Below are 14,807 nucleotides of genomic sequence, written 5' to 3' on the forward strand. Positions count from 1 at the left end.
TTGCACTCTGGGTTTTGCAGTTTCTTTTCCTCCCTGAGCCTTCGTCGTAGGTCACAAAAGCAATACCGTCTACAAGTCACTGTAAATGCAAATCATTAAGAACAAATGTTTGCCATTCTGTAAGACTTTTGGTGACTTCCTGTGCACCATTTGATGCTTGCAGCCGTACAGGGTCGGGGTATAAACTACAACTCCCAGTATGCAGTACATGAGGGTCTCACGCCTCCTCCGAACCGTGTCGTCACCGGGAAGGGACGTCTGAAGCAGGTTGTGCTCGTATCGTGCAATTTCTGACGTTTATAGTTATATTTCAGAACTTTGAAAACAAACGTTAACTGGAAACCTGTTTAACATGGCGGTGAGTTTATGTCATACTTGGATCTTATTAATTGTAGTTTATTTAAATAATTACAAGTTTTAGACAACACCGCATGCCCGTATGCAACTCGCAAGCGATGCCCGGCTGTTCTGTAGGTCTGTTCTGCTGACACTGTGCGACCATTGCTGGCAGCCTATTGACTTGCACAAATGGAAAAGTAAGATTGAGTCAAGGTGCCATACATCGTGAGATAAATCTTAAGATTACTCGGATATGTGGCGTGGTGTACATTGACGTCTGCTTTCAATTTGCACCGTGCTGATGTCAGAAGTAAACGTAATACATTACAGACAGAACATTTATTTTTCACTTCGGCCCCAACACGAGCATGCATAAATGCAAAACTCATATTTCAAACTTTAATATTCTACCTTCTAAAGATATTATGCATATTTGTTTCTAATTGTAAAGTTGGTCCTTTTTTTTTGCCGCTTTAGGAGCGCAAAGGAACAGCAAAAGTCGACTTCATAAAAAATATTGAGAAAGAAATCCAGCAGAAATGGGATGAGGAGAAAGTGTTTGAAGCTGATGCAGACAGCGAAGGGGAAAGGTTTGTTATTGAAAAGTTTAATGACTAGCGATGTGTATCTAAGTGGCTGTCTGTGGAGGCTGACATTTTCAAACTACATAGTCGTGCACAATTGTGAAAAGTGGGTAAAGCATTTGTTATAGGCATCCCATGTCTGCAAGGTTCCCCTGTCAAATATTAATAAAACATTCTTCAGTGCTGGGCTTACTCTAATGATAGCCATGTGAACAATATGTTCCTGTCTTAAGATCTGGTCCCCAACCCTGAGCTGAACATCTAAACATATCCCACACTGCTCAGTGAGACCTTTTAAAGCATATGCCTCTCATCAGTAAATCTAAAATGCCTGATCCTTCCTCTCTCTTCACAGTAAGAACAAGTACTTTGTCACATTTCCTTATCCGTACATGAATGGACGTTTGCATCTTGGGCACACGTTCTCACTTTCCAAGTGTGAGGTAGGTAGTTATTAAAAGGTGCGTTTTAGAATTCACTGACCATCGTGCTTAGCCCTGTCATGCATTAGGTCTAAATACTGAAGCAGTCAATGCAAGTACATGTGTTATAGAGTCAGGAGAGCCTTAAACTGAAGACATATGACTTTTATGTGAAGTTTAATGTGCTTGAAACCCACCTGAGCAGTATATTTGGCTCAGAACCCCAGTCAGTCTAATTTCCTCCACAACCTGCATACACCTCTCTGATTAAATATGCAGGACTTGAAGGCACGTCTACAGTTGAAATGTGTTTGGTCTTGTTTTAGCGCTGACGTTTCTCTTTCTGTAGTTTGCAGTGGGATACCAGCGCTTGAAAGGAAAGCATTGCCTCTTTCCCTTCGGATTGCATTGTACCGGGATGCCCATCAAAGTGAGTTGCTGAATTTCTCCTGCTGGTTGAAATGGCTTTGTTATTGTAATTTCCAAAGACGTTATTTAGGTGTTGCAAGTATTGTGTTAATATTTACATCCTGCAATTATTCTTCAGGCCTGTGCTGACAAGTTGAAGAGAGAGATGGAACTTTATGGCTGCCCACCCCAGTTCCCGGATGAAGAGGAGGAGGCGGAGACTCCAGTAAAGAAAGAGGCAGAGGAAATAGTTATCAAGGACAAAGCAAAAGGCAAGAAGGTATGGCATATCTCACCAAGACACCTGAGTAGAGGTTCATATTTAAAATGTGCCCCAGCACTATGTTTTATAAATATGTACAATGATTGCTGTTGGGGGGGGGGGGGGGGATCAATCTTTCACATTGAAAGAAGAAAAAAAAAAAGATTAGCAGTTGGCAGTGGTCTTTGAGCTTAGAGTAAACATGGAAAATGATCTTCCTAAAAAGTACCTGTTTTGCTGAGTCATGCATGGCATTGCTGATCTGTTTTTATGATGTTTGTAGAGTAAAGCTGCTGCAAAGTCTGGAGGTGCAAAGTTTCAGTGGGACATCATGAGGTCCTTGGGCCTGTCCGATGAGGAGATTGTCCAGTTTGCTGAGGCTGGCTACTGGCTTGGTTACTTCCCTCCTCTGGCTGTTCAAGACATGAAGAGCATGGGAGTCAAGGTAATTAACCACTGACCTATGAGGAGTTAACCACTTAGGAACCACATACTCTCTGTTTCTCCTTTAATCATCCATGGGATTTCATTGCAGGTGGATTGGCGGCGCTCGTTTATTACAACTGATGTCAACCCATTTTATGACTCCTTTGTCAGGTGGCAGTTTGAGACCCTTAAGGAAAGAAAGAAAATCAAGTTTGGAAAGAGGTAAAAATATCTCTTAATGCGATTGACATGGAAATGCCATGGGAAGTGAAGTCAGAGCAATACCATTTTATGTCACTGTTTTTATTGTGTTTATGAAATATTCCAAATTAGCATTTGTTTGATAATAAAACGGATATATAGACGATAGTAAACCATTTTTTTTATGAAGTGCTTTGAGAAATCTTGTATTTAATCTTTGCAGGTATACCATTTATTCACCAAAGGATGGCCAGCCTTGTATGGACCATGACAGACAATCAGGAGAGGTAAGCAGAAGTCTGTAAAGAACCTAATTATAAAAAAACGGTTGAGTTGTCTTGTGCTTCACCCATTTGCTCAGTGCTATGATAAGATACATCAATAAGAACTTCCAGCCACACACCCAGATCTTTCCTAACTCAAGCAGCTTGTTCTGCATATTTCTCCTGAGATTAACTGTTAATTACTTTCTCTTCACAGGGAGTTGGTCCTCAGGAATATACTTTAATTAAAATGAAGGTGGTTGAACCGTTTCCTTCAAAGCTAAGGTACTGATGTACACTAATGTGTCAGTGTTTTTTCTTTGTTCTGTGATATTCAGCTGAGCTGGGTTTTCAAAGCAAAGGTGACACTGCTAAACAAAAAGCACTTTTTGGTTTAGTATTTCAGTGGTTGAATGATAATTGGGTGTTACTGGCTCACTTGAAACCACTAAACTCATCTAACTTGCGACCCGCAGAATTGTTGTTTTAATCTTAAGTTCTTTTATGTTTTGATTAGCGGCCTTAAAGGCAGAGCCATTTTTTTGGTAGCTGCTACTCTTAGACCGGAGACCATGTTTGGACAAACAAACTGCTGGGTCAGACCTGACATGAAGTACATTGCCTTTGAGACGGCAAATGGGGATATTTTCATCAGCACTCGGAGATCTGCCAGGAACATGTCCTACCAAGGTTTCACCAAAGAGAACGGGGTGGTACCTTCTGTGATGGAGCTTTTTGGAGAGGTAGAAAACTCTTTGGTTACATCTTGCTGCATGTCAGCTAACCAATGATTTCAAAGGCTATTTTCAGCTTTGTTTGATAGAATTAGTTATATGTGATGGTATCAATTTTTTTGTAAACTTCTTTTCAGGATATCCTTGGTTGTGCTCTAAGTGCTCCTCTGACATCCTACAGGATCATCTACGCTCTGCCAATGCTCACAATTAAGGAAGACAAAGGTAGTATACGTTGCTTGTCTTGCTGGGGTCTATCAGACAGAAAACACAACATGCAGACTTTTCAGAAACATTGCGTAACTCTAACAGACACAGAACTGTATTTACAGTTAAATAATGGTGACTGTGCTTGTTCCGTGGGTTTGTTCTGACTCCATTGTTTTCTAGGCACGGGAGTGGTCACTAGTGTTCCCTCTGATGCCCCTGATGATATTGCAGCACTTCGAGATTTGAAAAAGAAACCGGTAAACAACGGTGTTCTGTACATCATCTTACTAGAATGATCCAATGGTTACCAAGTATAATATAATATATATATATAATATATATAGATATATATATATATATATATATAATATATATATTTTAGGTTTCAAATCTAACAGACCGAAAGGGCTGTACATATTCACGTTTACTTAAACTGCTGTTATGAAAATGAACATTTAGGAAAACAATGCAAGTGTTCGTTCTTTGTGCAACAGAATATACAAGTAGGGTTTTCTGAAGTTCTTTATGGGGGTTTCTTTGCAGGCATTGAGGGAGAAATATGGGATCAAAGATGAGATGGTCCTGCCTTTTGAACCAGTAAGTTTAACTATGTGTGATTCAATGTAAGTACTGTATTCTTTCCATTTAGATAATATGGTATTTCATACAGGCTTAGTACAAGAGGTGTTCCAGAAGTGTCTTTTTTAAAATGTGTCCTTTGTCTTGTATGCAAAATTGTCATGGAATATACACCATGATAAATTGTTTTATTTCAATAGTAAGTACAGTGTTTAAAATCGAGATGGTCCCATGAATGGATGTGCTACGCCGTCAGATTTCATATTGGTAACCTGGGTTTGTTAATATGTATCCAGGTGCCTATAATTGAAATCCCAGGCTACGGGAATCTGTCTGCACCCCAAGTGTGCGACGAGCTGAAGATTCAGAGCCAGAATGACAGGGAGAAGCTGGCAGAAGCCAAGGAGATGGTTTACCTCAAGGGATTTTATGAAGGAGTAAGTTTAACTAGTGAATGTGGATATTTGTAGGCGTTCCTGATTATCTTTAGACATTTTGGGTTGTGGGTTATATTAAATACCACTATTGCTTTGTTTCCATATACCTGAGATTTGAAATGCTCCGGATGGAAACAGATTCAGTCTGGAACCAAATGTAGTTACAATGGTTTTTTATATTTCTCTTCTTTTTTATTTGCTTACCATTTTATTGGAGATTATTTGTTTTGTATTGTTTTTTTTCCTTCAGATAATGCTGGTGGACGGATACAAGGGGCAGAAAGTTCAAGATGTCAAGAAACCAATTCAAAAGAAGATGGTTGATAATGTAAATATGTTGTTTCGCTTGATCCATATGATTTGTATCAAATCAAATGGTTATCCGTGAAATAAAGTGTGAATCACTGGAAGTTAAATGGGACATTTCAGCGATTTCCTTTTGGATTTTCGATTTTTCTTTGCATTGACAAATCTGATATGTTTCACTATTATTCTTACTTTATAGAATAGATACCCAGTTTATAAATTAGTCACTTACTGGTTTTCATTAAATACTTAAGGTAGTCGAACAAATAATTTGAATGTGGTAGTGTAGTCTTTCATGGTATACATACACATTACCAAAATCCTTAAACTTTGAAGGGCGAAGCTGTAATCTACATGGAGCCAGAAAAGCAGGTGACATCCAGATCCTCAGACGAGTGTGTGGTGGCTCTCTGTGACCAGTGGTAAGCATTCCAGCTTCTCAAAGCCTTTGGCTGTCAATTGGAGAAGAGGAGAAGGGTATTTGCTCTTATTGGTAGGTCTAATGAGTGTAGAACGCAGCATGACTTCAGTTGGAAATTATTCAAAATTACATTTGCTATCAAATTGATCACAGTAATCGATTATTAAACCTATTTCTTTGTTGACAGGTACTTGGATTATGGTGACAAGAACTGGAAAGAAGCAGCATCAAAGTCTCTGAAATCTCTAGAAACGTGAGTGACCCCCAAATAGTGTAGTTTTTCAGTTCTGAATCGACATTAAAACTAAGGAGAGAATTCCCTTGGCTTCCCTTTTTTTGTCCCTGTGATGTTTTCAGGTACCATGTTCATAAGTAATCAGATTGCAAGTTCACAGGACATTGATACAGTATATCATTTTCATTCAATCCAGATTCTGTGATGAGACGAGGAAGAATTTTGAAGCTACATTGGCGTGGCTGCAAGAACATGCCTGCTCCAGGACATATGGCTTGGGTAAGGTGTGTGTGTGTGTGTGTGTGTGTGTGTGTGTGTGTGTGTGTATATAGTAGCACCCCGTTCACACTTACTGAGTCGGCCTTGGGCCGTCTCTGTGCCACCTCAAAATTTCCGTTCACAGTTGAGGTTTATGGGGCCTAAGCGCGTTCACGTATGTGGCTGAAAAGGAAGCCTAAATTGTAGTGAAGTGCTTGTCAGGAATGTAAACGGTGACGTAAACACAGCATTCCTGGAAGTCAACATAAGAGATTGAGCTGGGAAATTTGCAGACGTAAATAAGGCAATCTTATTTTTTGCAACACTGTTGGTACTGTACTTATTGCATAAGATACGATAAAGGCGTGTGTTGACAGTGCAGTCAGTTACTGTGGAAAGAAGTGATCGTGTTGGATCATGTGTAAATGCAGCAAACAAGGACCTGTACATTACATTAGTCATAATACAGATTATTATATTAATGCTGACTGAATATGCAGTGACGTATGCATTATTTATCAATATTGAGATTTACAATCTTAGCTACAATCTGAAATGTGAGCGTGAGAGCGCACAAGTTTTATTGTTTTAATGAAAGCTGTACGATGAAGAAATACTTACCATTCATGACTGACCCAGCATCATCATCGTCAAAAGTGTCAGTGTATTCAGTGCATTCCCCGTTGCTATTTAACGGGCTGGAGATCGCTGTAGGTTCCATAAAGTCCAAGATCCATGGTGGGTTTATTTCTGGCCTGCTGCTCAGTATTTCCGAGAATTCTCGGACAAACTTGCAGGTTTTCACGGACATAAAGGAGATAGCTGCTTCTGTATCCAGCGCTCAAAGAATATCACAGACATTTGCAGAGCTTTTTGAGATGTTATAGTAATAAAATAATGACTTGGATCGTATTATTGAGGAGTTTGGTGATAAAACGAGTGATCTGGAAAGTATCAACGTCTATAAAGAGGTATGTGAAAAATACAGCAAACAAAGGTGGGGCTTGGCTGGAGGTGCAGGACTGTCATTTTGCGATTCAATGCATGTTAAACCTGCTTTACTCGGGGGGGTTGGGGGGGGAATGAAAACAGCGCGTGTTGAAATAAACCTGATGCGCCTGACAAACGCTGAATAAATGGAGCGCTAAGGGTTCATTTCTGCATCGTCCCCGCTGCTACCCCTTAAAACCAACATTGTTTTGAACTCTTACGCTTGACCTAGCAGGGGAGTGGTTTGAGGTACGTCACCGCACTGACGTGTTAAGGGCGTTTAGTTCACACATGCAGATAGGCTGGCCCTGAGGCGGCATTGGTACTTTAGACCACATCAAAAAGCTGGTCTAAATTTCCCTGGGCCGGGCCTAAACTGCGAGTGTGAATGGGGTGTAGGTCTGTTTGAGAAATGAACAAAAACATCAGTTGCAAGGCATTTCCCGGTATTTAAAGGTCAGCTTTGACATTCTATTTTTCCCTACGCATAGCAAGCAAGATAAATGTAGATTCTTCCCATTGCAGGTACTCGATTGCCGTGGGATGAACAGTGGTTGATCGAGTCTCTCTCCGACTCCACGATTTATATGGCCTATTACACAGTGGCTCATCTTCTCCAAGGCGGCGTTCTTAATGGGCAAGCACCATCTCCACTAGGAATCAAGTACGATTTATTTAAAAACTTAAACTAAAAGAATCTTGAGGCATTGGAGAATTTTCACTTTGGATATAAGAAAATTCAAACGAGCTTTATGTACATCAATATATATGTGGGTGTGTGTGTTTTTTTTTTTCTTCTTTGAAACAGACCAGAGCAGATGACTAAAGAAGTGTGGAATTACATTTTCTTTAAGAATTTCCCCATGCCCACAAGCGCAATCCCTAAACAGAGCCTGCAGAAGCTGAGGCAGGAGTTTGAGTACTGGTATCCTGTGGATGTTAGAGTCTCTGGCAAAGATCTTGTACCCAACCACCTCTCCTACTATCTCTACAATCATGTTGCTATGTGGCCAGAGGACAGGTTGGTAACAGTGCTGACAATGGGCACACACATACACTCCTGCATGTTAACTGGTATATTACCAGGTGTGATGGAGATGGGCAATATTACGAAGTGGAGATTTCACTAGTATATTGGTATATTAGTATATTTGTGAAACTCGTTGGGCTAAAAAGTAGTCAGGAGCATTATCTTAAACTACTTCACACCTCCTTGAGCTCCTTCCTTCGGATGAGACTGAAGTCCTATTGTAAGTGAGTCCTATTGCAGTTGTGATGCATAGTTTACCCCCTGGTTTACTAAATGACAACTTAATAATAATACTGTATATAGTACATTGTAGGTGACTGTGGAGGTCTTTTTCATTATTATTTTAAATTACTCAAGTTAAATAAACCTTTACAGATACAAATGTTGATGCACATTAACTGTTGTGTTTCACCTTTCACCTGCAGTGGAAAGTGGCCTGTAGCAGTAAGAGCCAATGGACATCTTTTACTGAACTCAGAAAAGGTATACTGTTGCTTTTCTTAGCCATTCATTATGTAGGAGCCTTTGAAATCTGTTACTGTTCAGAAAGGCCAAAAAGAAACCCCCTACGGATTATTGATTTTTTCTCTTTGTCTTTACCAGATGTCAAAATCTACTGGTAACTTTCTCACCTTGAGTGAGGCTGTCAACAAGTTTTCTGCTGATGGTAAGTTATGCTCCTGTCTCGCTGGAGTTCTCTCTGAGATTTTAGGAAATGTAAGTTCCTTGCTATCGAAACACATGAATGTAACTTGTAAATGTAACATTCAGAACACATTTCTGCTGAGGTTAATTATCACTGTCTGAAGGCACTTTGTGATGACGAGCATTTTAGTTAGTGCCGCTTGCTAGTTTTAGTTCACAATGAGTTTGGTTTATCAGTGGTGAGTTTTTTAACTGTCTTCTATTTCTCAAACATTGGGGGCTCCTTAATACATACCTTTTACATTTAATTAAATACTGAAGGTATTTTGGATGAAGAAACACAGCTAATAAAAAGCATCAGCATATAATAGGCTTTCTCCATCAAACAGTGGCACTCCTATAAACAGTAACGATTTATGAATCTGAAATATTTAACACGTTAACTGTGACAAAGAAAAATGTCAAACATACCCTTAGATGGTTCATTCGGACTTTACATGGCCTCAGCAAGTGAGGGTTAAGTGCCAGCTGTTCCTTGTTTCATCCAGGTATGCGGCTGGCTCTTGCCGATGCTGGCGACACTGTGGAGGATGCTAACTTTGTTGAAGCCATGGCCGACGCTGGCATTCTCCGCCTCTACACCTGGGTGGAGTGGGTGAAGGAGATGATCGCCAATCAGGACAGCCTGAGGAGCGGTCCAGCCAACACCTTCAATGACAGAGTCTTTGCCAGGTAGTAAAGCCTGCAGAGTGCTGTTACTAATTTGAATACAGGGCTCTCTTGTAGGTCTCATGTGGAGATGAGTTACTGTTTTCATTGCCATTTCACTTTGCTTTGTGCAGTGAAATGAATGCAGGCATTATCAAAACGGATCAGCATTATGAGAAGATGATGTTTAAGGAAGCTCTGAAAGCTGGATTCTTTGAATTTCAGGTATTTTGTTTCTTGAATTGATTCAATGCAATTTTGTATTTATTTACCAATGTATTTTAATTGTACAGTATTATACAGGATAATTATACATGTATACAAACACTAATGTATTAAATTGCCAGCTATCCTGACAAAAGAGCATTTTAAGCAGGATCCTGTAAACGTCATTGAGTTGATCTAGAAAATAATGTCAGTATGTGCATGCATGTATATGCACTTTTTACACACAGTTGTATTAGCATAATCAAAACAGTCTTGGGGTATATACAGTAACCCTTTTGAAACTGTGAAATGATTTGTATATTTTAAACTACTGTTACCGTTGTGATGGCACTCAAATGTATGCTTGCATGTTGTAATTAATTGCCACATAGTAAAGTGTCTTTTGTTGTAGGCAGCCAAGGACAAGTACCGTGAACTTGCTATTGAAGGAATGCATAAGGAATTAGTGTTCCAGTTTATTGAAAACCAAACTCTGCTGCTGGCACCTATCTGCCCTCACCTGTGTGAATACACTTGGTCTCTGCTTGGAAAGGTAAGAGTAATAGGGCACGGCACTGTATATGTTACTTGCATTAACTTACCACGTATTATTAACAGCGGTTTTCTATGTACATCTGTGTTTGGTTTTAAATACAGATGGTTCCTTGTATGACAGCTTTATTTTGCAGTCCTTGAAAACCATCACCTTGACAAATCGTTCTGGAACGAGCACCATAGTGAAGTGCCCCAGCGGTGTGCTTCTGTTTCAGCTCAACATATCACTTGGTCTTCCTTCCAGACGGGCTCTCTAATGAAAGCCTCCTGGCCTGTTTCTGGCCCAGTTGATGAGATCCTGATCCGGTCCTCTCAGTATCTAATGGAAACTGCCCATGATCTGCGGCTGCGCTTAAAAGGGTACATGGCTCCTGCCAAGGGAAAGGTAACGAAGGGCAAACAGTGTCTGTCTTTTGCAACTGTATGTGAAATCGTATTGGATCGTACTCTTGCTTAAACCCTTTTCAGCCTGGTTTTACAATTTTTCAGGAATGGGTATCTTGTCCTTTTTACAAATCAGCAGTCAAACAGAGTACAGTTACATTACAGCAGACAATCTTACTTTTAAGGATAATAAGTGTATCTGATGTATGTCTCCTGTATATTTTAAAGATGACAAAATCTAAAGGTGCATTTCATTTACACTTGTATTCAAGGTGGCTACGCCTATAGTATAAGGTGATTGCGAAATCACAATTGTGAAACCACAAAGAAAAATGTAGGATTGTTTGTCTTGGCTTTGGTGAAATTAAGTCATTTTTGTTATGTGAACTAAACAGAAAGGAGATAATAAACCACCTCAGAAACCATCCCACTGCACCACATATGTGGCCAAGAACTACCCACCTTGGCAGCACACCACCCTGACCCTGCTGCGAAAACACTACAAGGCAAGTACTCTTCACACCTCCATTCATTTCAAGAGTTTTTATCCATTGCTTTAAACTTTGTTTGTCCTTTAATTACTGTAGCTAAGGGAAAATTGTTGTATAAGTAACTGGCAGTGTGCCCCGCCCATGTGTGTTATATGTTGCGTGTGGTGGGTTAATGTTGGTGTATAGGTATTGGTGCATGGGATATAAGTGGGTCACGAGTGATTTAAAATATATAGCTGTATTTAGGCACAGGGATTGCACTTCACTTCACATGCAGATAAAGTAGGTAACAGTATGTGAACACGGGGATTGCACAAATTAGTTCACGTGCTGGGATTCAAGTGAACGATTAATTAGTAATTGTATCCCGGCACAACCGTGTATATATAGATGCACGTTTCACTTACTGGGTTGTGTGTTCGAGAGTGGAGAACAGGTGTGGAGAAGGAGAAAGTAATTCTAAATTAAGAGAAAAATAACAAATGCTTCTCGTGCGAGAGGACTCTTATTTTGTTTCTATAAACAGCAGCAAACAAGAGCCTTCACCATTTCACTCGCAGTGCTGTGTGTGTTTTTTCCAGGGTCTGACGTCACCACCGCAAGCCATCTGTGACAGTAGTGTTTTTAACTGATTTATTTATTTATTTTTAACCTTTTAGGCAAACAACGGCCAGCTTCCAGAGAATAAGGTGATTGCCAGCGAACTCAGTGCTTTGCCCGAGCTGAAGAAGTACATGAAGAGGTTGATGCCTTTTGTAGCAATGATTAAGGTGAAGTTCTGTGCTTTTCAAAGATTATTGTAAATAAAATAAACAATGCAAAAACTAAGGCCGGGTTTGTTTTTTTGTTTTTTTGTTTGTTTTTTGTATAGGAAAACCTGGAGAAGAATGGAGCTCGGGTCTTAGACCTTGAACTGGAGTTTGATGAACGTGCCGTCTTGTTGGAGAACATAGTTTATCTGACAAACTCACTCGACGTATGTACATGTTACTGTATTGTTGTTATTATGGTGGTGGTTGTTATTAGAGCTGCAGAAACCGATTTACTTGGATCGAGGTCTCCACAGAAATCAGGTGCTCACAATCAGGGGACTGTCATTGGTGCTGATTTGGTCTGATTTTATCAGTGAAAGTGAAAGCATTAAAGCAGCAGCTGCTTGGAATTCTGCTGCTTGCTGTGGAACAGAATTCTACACAGATCCAGAGATTGCCAGCACCTGATTTATGGGGAGAAGCCAATCCGAATAATCTGTTTGTGCAGCACAAATTATTATTAACCACATTTTTAAAAGAAACCTAGGAATATATTATATGTTAATTGCAAACATCAAATACTGCATTACATTGCAAACAAGTGTGACTTGTTCTTGCAGTTGGACCAGATAGATGTGATTTTTGCATCCGAGGCAGATGATAAAGTGAAGGAGGAGTGCTGTCCTGGAAAACCATACTCTGTCTTCAGATCTGAGGTAAGGGCAGCAGTCTGTGTAGATCAGGAGTTTTTCATGTATTATCAATTGCTGTTTTTAATTGCTATATACTAAAAAGAACACAGTGTCAGGATTATGTTTGTGTTGTGATGAATTTTGTCTTATTTCAAATGCAAGCTGTGGTTAAAAACTGAATCGTTTTATGTGTTACAATCCTAATCCTGTGGCGTTATTTCAGTAGCGTCTCATGGAAAAAATATTGAAGCCTGATTTCTGTATGTAGGCTTGGTACTATGTTGGTGGGTGTAAGTTGCTGTAAATGTTAACACCACGCCATGCCATGCTAGAGAAAGTACATTTTAATTGAAATGTGTTCAAAACATTTAAATGAGATTTTCTTCAAAATTTGTTCTCGTGAAGAAATTGAAAAAAAAAGAAGAAAAACACATTGTTGGTGACCTAAACACTCTTGTGTCCGACAGCCTGGTGTTTCTGTGTTCTTGGTGAATCCCCAGCCTGCCAGTGGGTATTTCTCCACCAAGATTGACATCCGGGAGGGTGATACCAAGGATAGCATTATCAGACGGCTGATGAAAGTGGAAAGAGCTATTAAAGGTAGGGGTGCAGTCACAGTAATGTACTGTATGTTATGTAGCAAATAAGTTAATCTATTTGTTTTCCCTAACCTTTTATGAACATTTCATTGGTTTCACCTGCCGTGTAGACTGTATAATTATTTCATTAAAGCTCCTGTATAAACCAACTGCTTCACTGCCACACATACCAAACATAACATTTTTTTTTCACATATCCTTTTCACTTCAAGTTTAAAACCCTTTCCATCAGAAAAGCCATTCCCCTCCCTTTGAGTGCACACTCTCTCCCCTGCATTTCTAGATTGATAGATCTGCAGTACAATATGACAGCGGTTTTCTTTTTCAATGTTGCAGACTTGCAGAGAGTGAAGCTGATGCGATATGAGGACCCAGTGCTTGGACCCCGCAGAGTGCCAATACTTGGGAAAGAAGAGCAAGGAAAGGCGGCCATCTCTGAGAAATCCACCTTCCACATAGATCTTAATGCCAAGAAGGTTCACATTGCTGATAATGGTCTAAAGGTGGACATTGGAGATACTCTGGTTTACCTGGTTCAGTAATCATGGTAAATGGTGTACAGTTTGGGCCAGGTGACAGTGAGAAAGGGGGTGGTGAATGGTTAGGATTATGGATGGTAGAGGTAAGTGCAATAGGAATCTGCAGATCAGAAGGACAGAATCTTGAGGGAAAGGTAGTCTACAAAGGTCTTAATCTTCACGTTTTGGAAGAAACCTGGAGGTTTTTATTTTTTATTCTTAAAAAGCCATAGTGTGAGTCATTTCTATGGAAAATCCACACCTAATTTGTGCTCCCCATTATCTTGTTGTTTTCAATGTTCTGAACACAGACAGATAAGTGCTGTGGCTTTTTATTAATGGCAAACATCAAGTTTACATGTCCTTGGATTCTGAAAATATGGTCATACATCTTGTTCCTCACGCTAGTATAATATGTGTTCCCACTGTACACAAAATATTACGATGACTACATACATCCTTGTTTAAAAAATATCAAAATGAAAACATGTAAAAGGGCTTACTCTGTTCTATAAAAAAGTGATACAATACAATCCCTGGCTATTTTCTATCTTAACTCTAATGTAACGCATTGTTTATGTTTGCAGATGGCATTTCTTCACACTGTGCTAATTAACTGTACCATTTGGATTGTAGTTAACATAATAATAATAGTAATAAAAAAGTTTTAAAGCATTGGCTTGTTTTGTCAAATTTTTATTTTTTGTTTTTTTTCCTGGCGGGCGTTGTTAGTGCCGTAAAAGGAGATACATTTCAATCAGTAGGCAGCAAGTGTAAGTAGTGTATGTGCGTTTTCAGCGACTCGGAACAGCAGAAGCTGTTGCACACATCAGAGTAATAAAACAAGTGAGCTGATACCTGGCGCCTGTAAATATAATACTTTTTATGTTTATACAAAATAACCAGCAAGTAAAGGTGTTTTGACATGATAATACTGTATTTATATGTGTTGCATGTTCCAAATTTCCAATAATAACCAGCTATTTGGGGCCAACTAATGAAGGTAAGCTAATGTAAATTGCAGAAGAGGCCTTTTGATCTGAATTGATCCTGGGACATGCTTTAGAAAGTGAACGTGTTATCTGCTGCTGCCAGATATAGGAACAGCTCGACTTGGAATCTGCTATCTGTTCTACCCAGGGGACACTCAA

At 39.6% G+C, this 14,807-nt stretch overlaps 1 protein-coding gene across 1 annotated transcript; it reads left to right on the forward strand.

The window, feature by feature from the left end:
• The first annotated feature begins 224 nt into the window (after nucleotides 1–224).
• LOC121297606 (leucine--tRNA ligase, cytoplasmic-like) lies at nucleotides 225–14,331 on the forward strand. Its single transcript, XM_041224043.1, has 32 exons — nucleotides 225–358; nucleotides 817–929; nucleotides 1,279–1,366; nucleotides 1,695–1,775; nucleotides 1,893–2,033; nucleotides 2,299–2,460; nucleotides 2,551–2,663; nucleotides 2,866–2,929; nucleotides 3,123–3,190; nucleotides 3,423–3,648; nucleotides 3,777–3,864; nucleotides 4,030–4,106; nucleotides 4,393–4,446; nucleotides 4,725–4,865; nucleotides 5,116–5,193; nucleotides 5,508–5,593; nucleotides 5,780–5,845; nucleotides 6,024–6,106; nucleotides 7,601–7,739; nucleotides 7,884–8,096; nucleotides 8,531–8,588; nucleotides 8,709–8,772; nucleotides 9,299–9,482; nucleotides 9,593–9,683; nucleotides 10,078–10,218; nucleotides 10,465–10,605; nucleotides 11,000–11,110; nucleotides 11,755–11,865; nucleotides 11,967–12,071; nucleotides 12,468–12,563; nucleotides 13,007–13,139; nucleotides 13,475–14,331. The coding sequence occupies exons 1-32, from the start codon at nucleotides 353–355 to the stop codon at nucleotides 13,678–13,680; spliced, it is 3,528 nt and encodes a 1,175-aa protein (XP_041079977.1). The 5' UTR covers nucleotides 225–352; the 3' UTR covers nucleotides 13,681–14,331.
• The last annotated feature ends 476 nt before the right edge of the window (nucleotides 14,332–14,807 follow it).

Source organism: Polyodon spathula, chromosome 22 (genome assembly GCF_017654505.1).
Source record: "Polyodon spathula isolate WHYD16114869_AA chromosome 22, ASM1765450v1, whole genome shotgun sequence".
In the NCBI taxonomy this organism is placed as follows: Eukaryota; Metazoa; Chordata; class Actinopteri; order Acipenseriformes; family Polyodontidae; genus Polyodon; species Polyodon spathula.

Bases quoted from the DNA above. Each gene is read 5' to 3' on its own strand.
- LOC121297606 (XM_041224043.1), top strand. The intron at 5,594-5,779 runs GTAAGCATTCCA...CTTTGTTGACAG, and splicing joins GTGGCTCTCTGTGACCAGTG to GTACTTGGATTATGGTGACA. The intron at 6,107-7,600 runs GTAAGGTGTGTG...TTCCCATTGCAG, and splicing joins CTCCAGGACATATGGCTTGG to GTACTCGATTGCCGTGGGAT.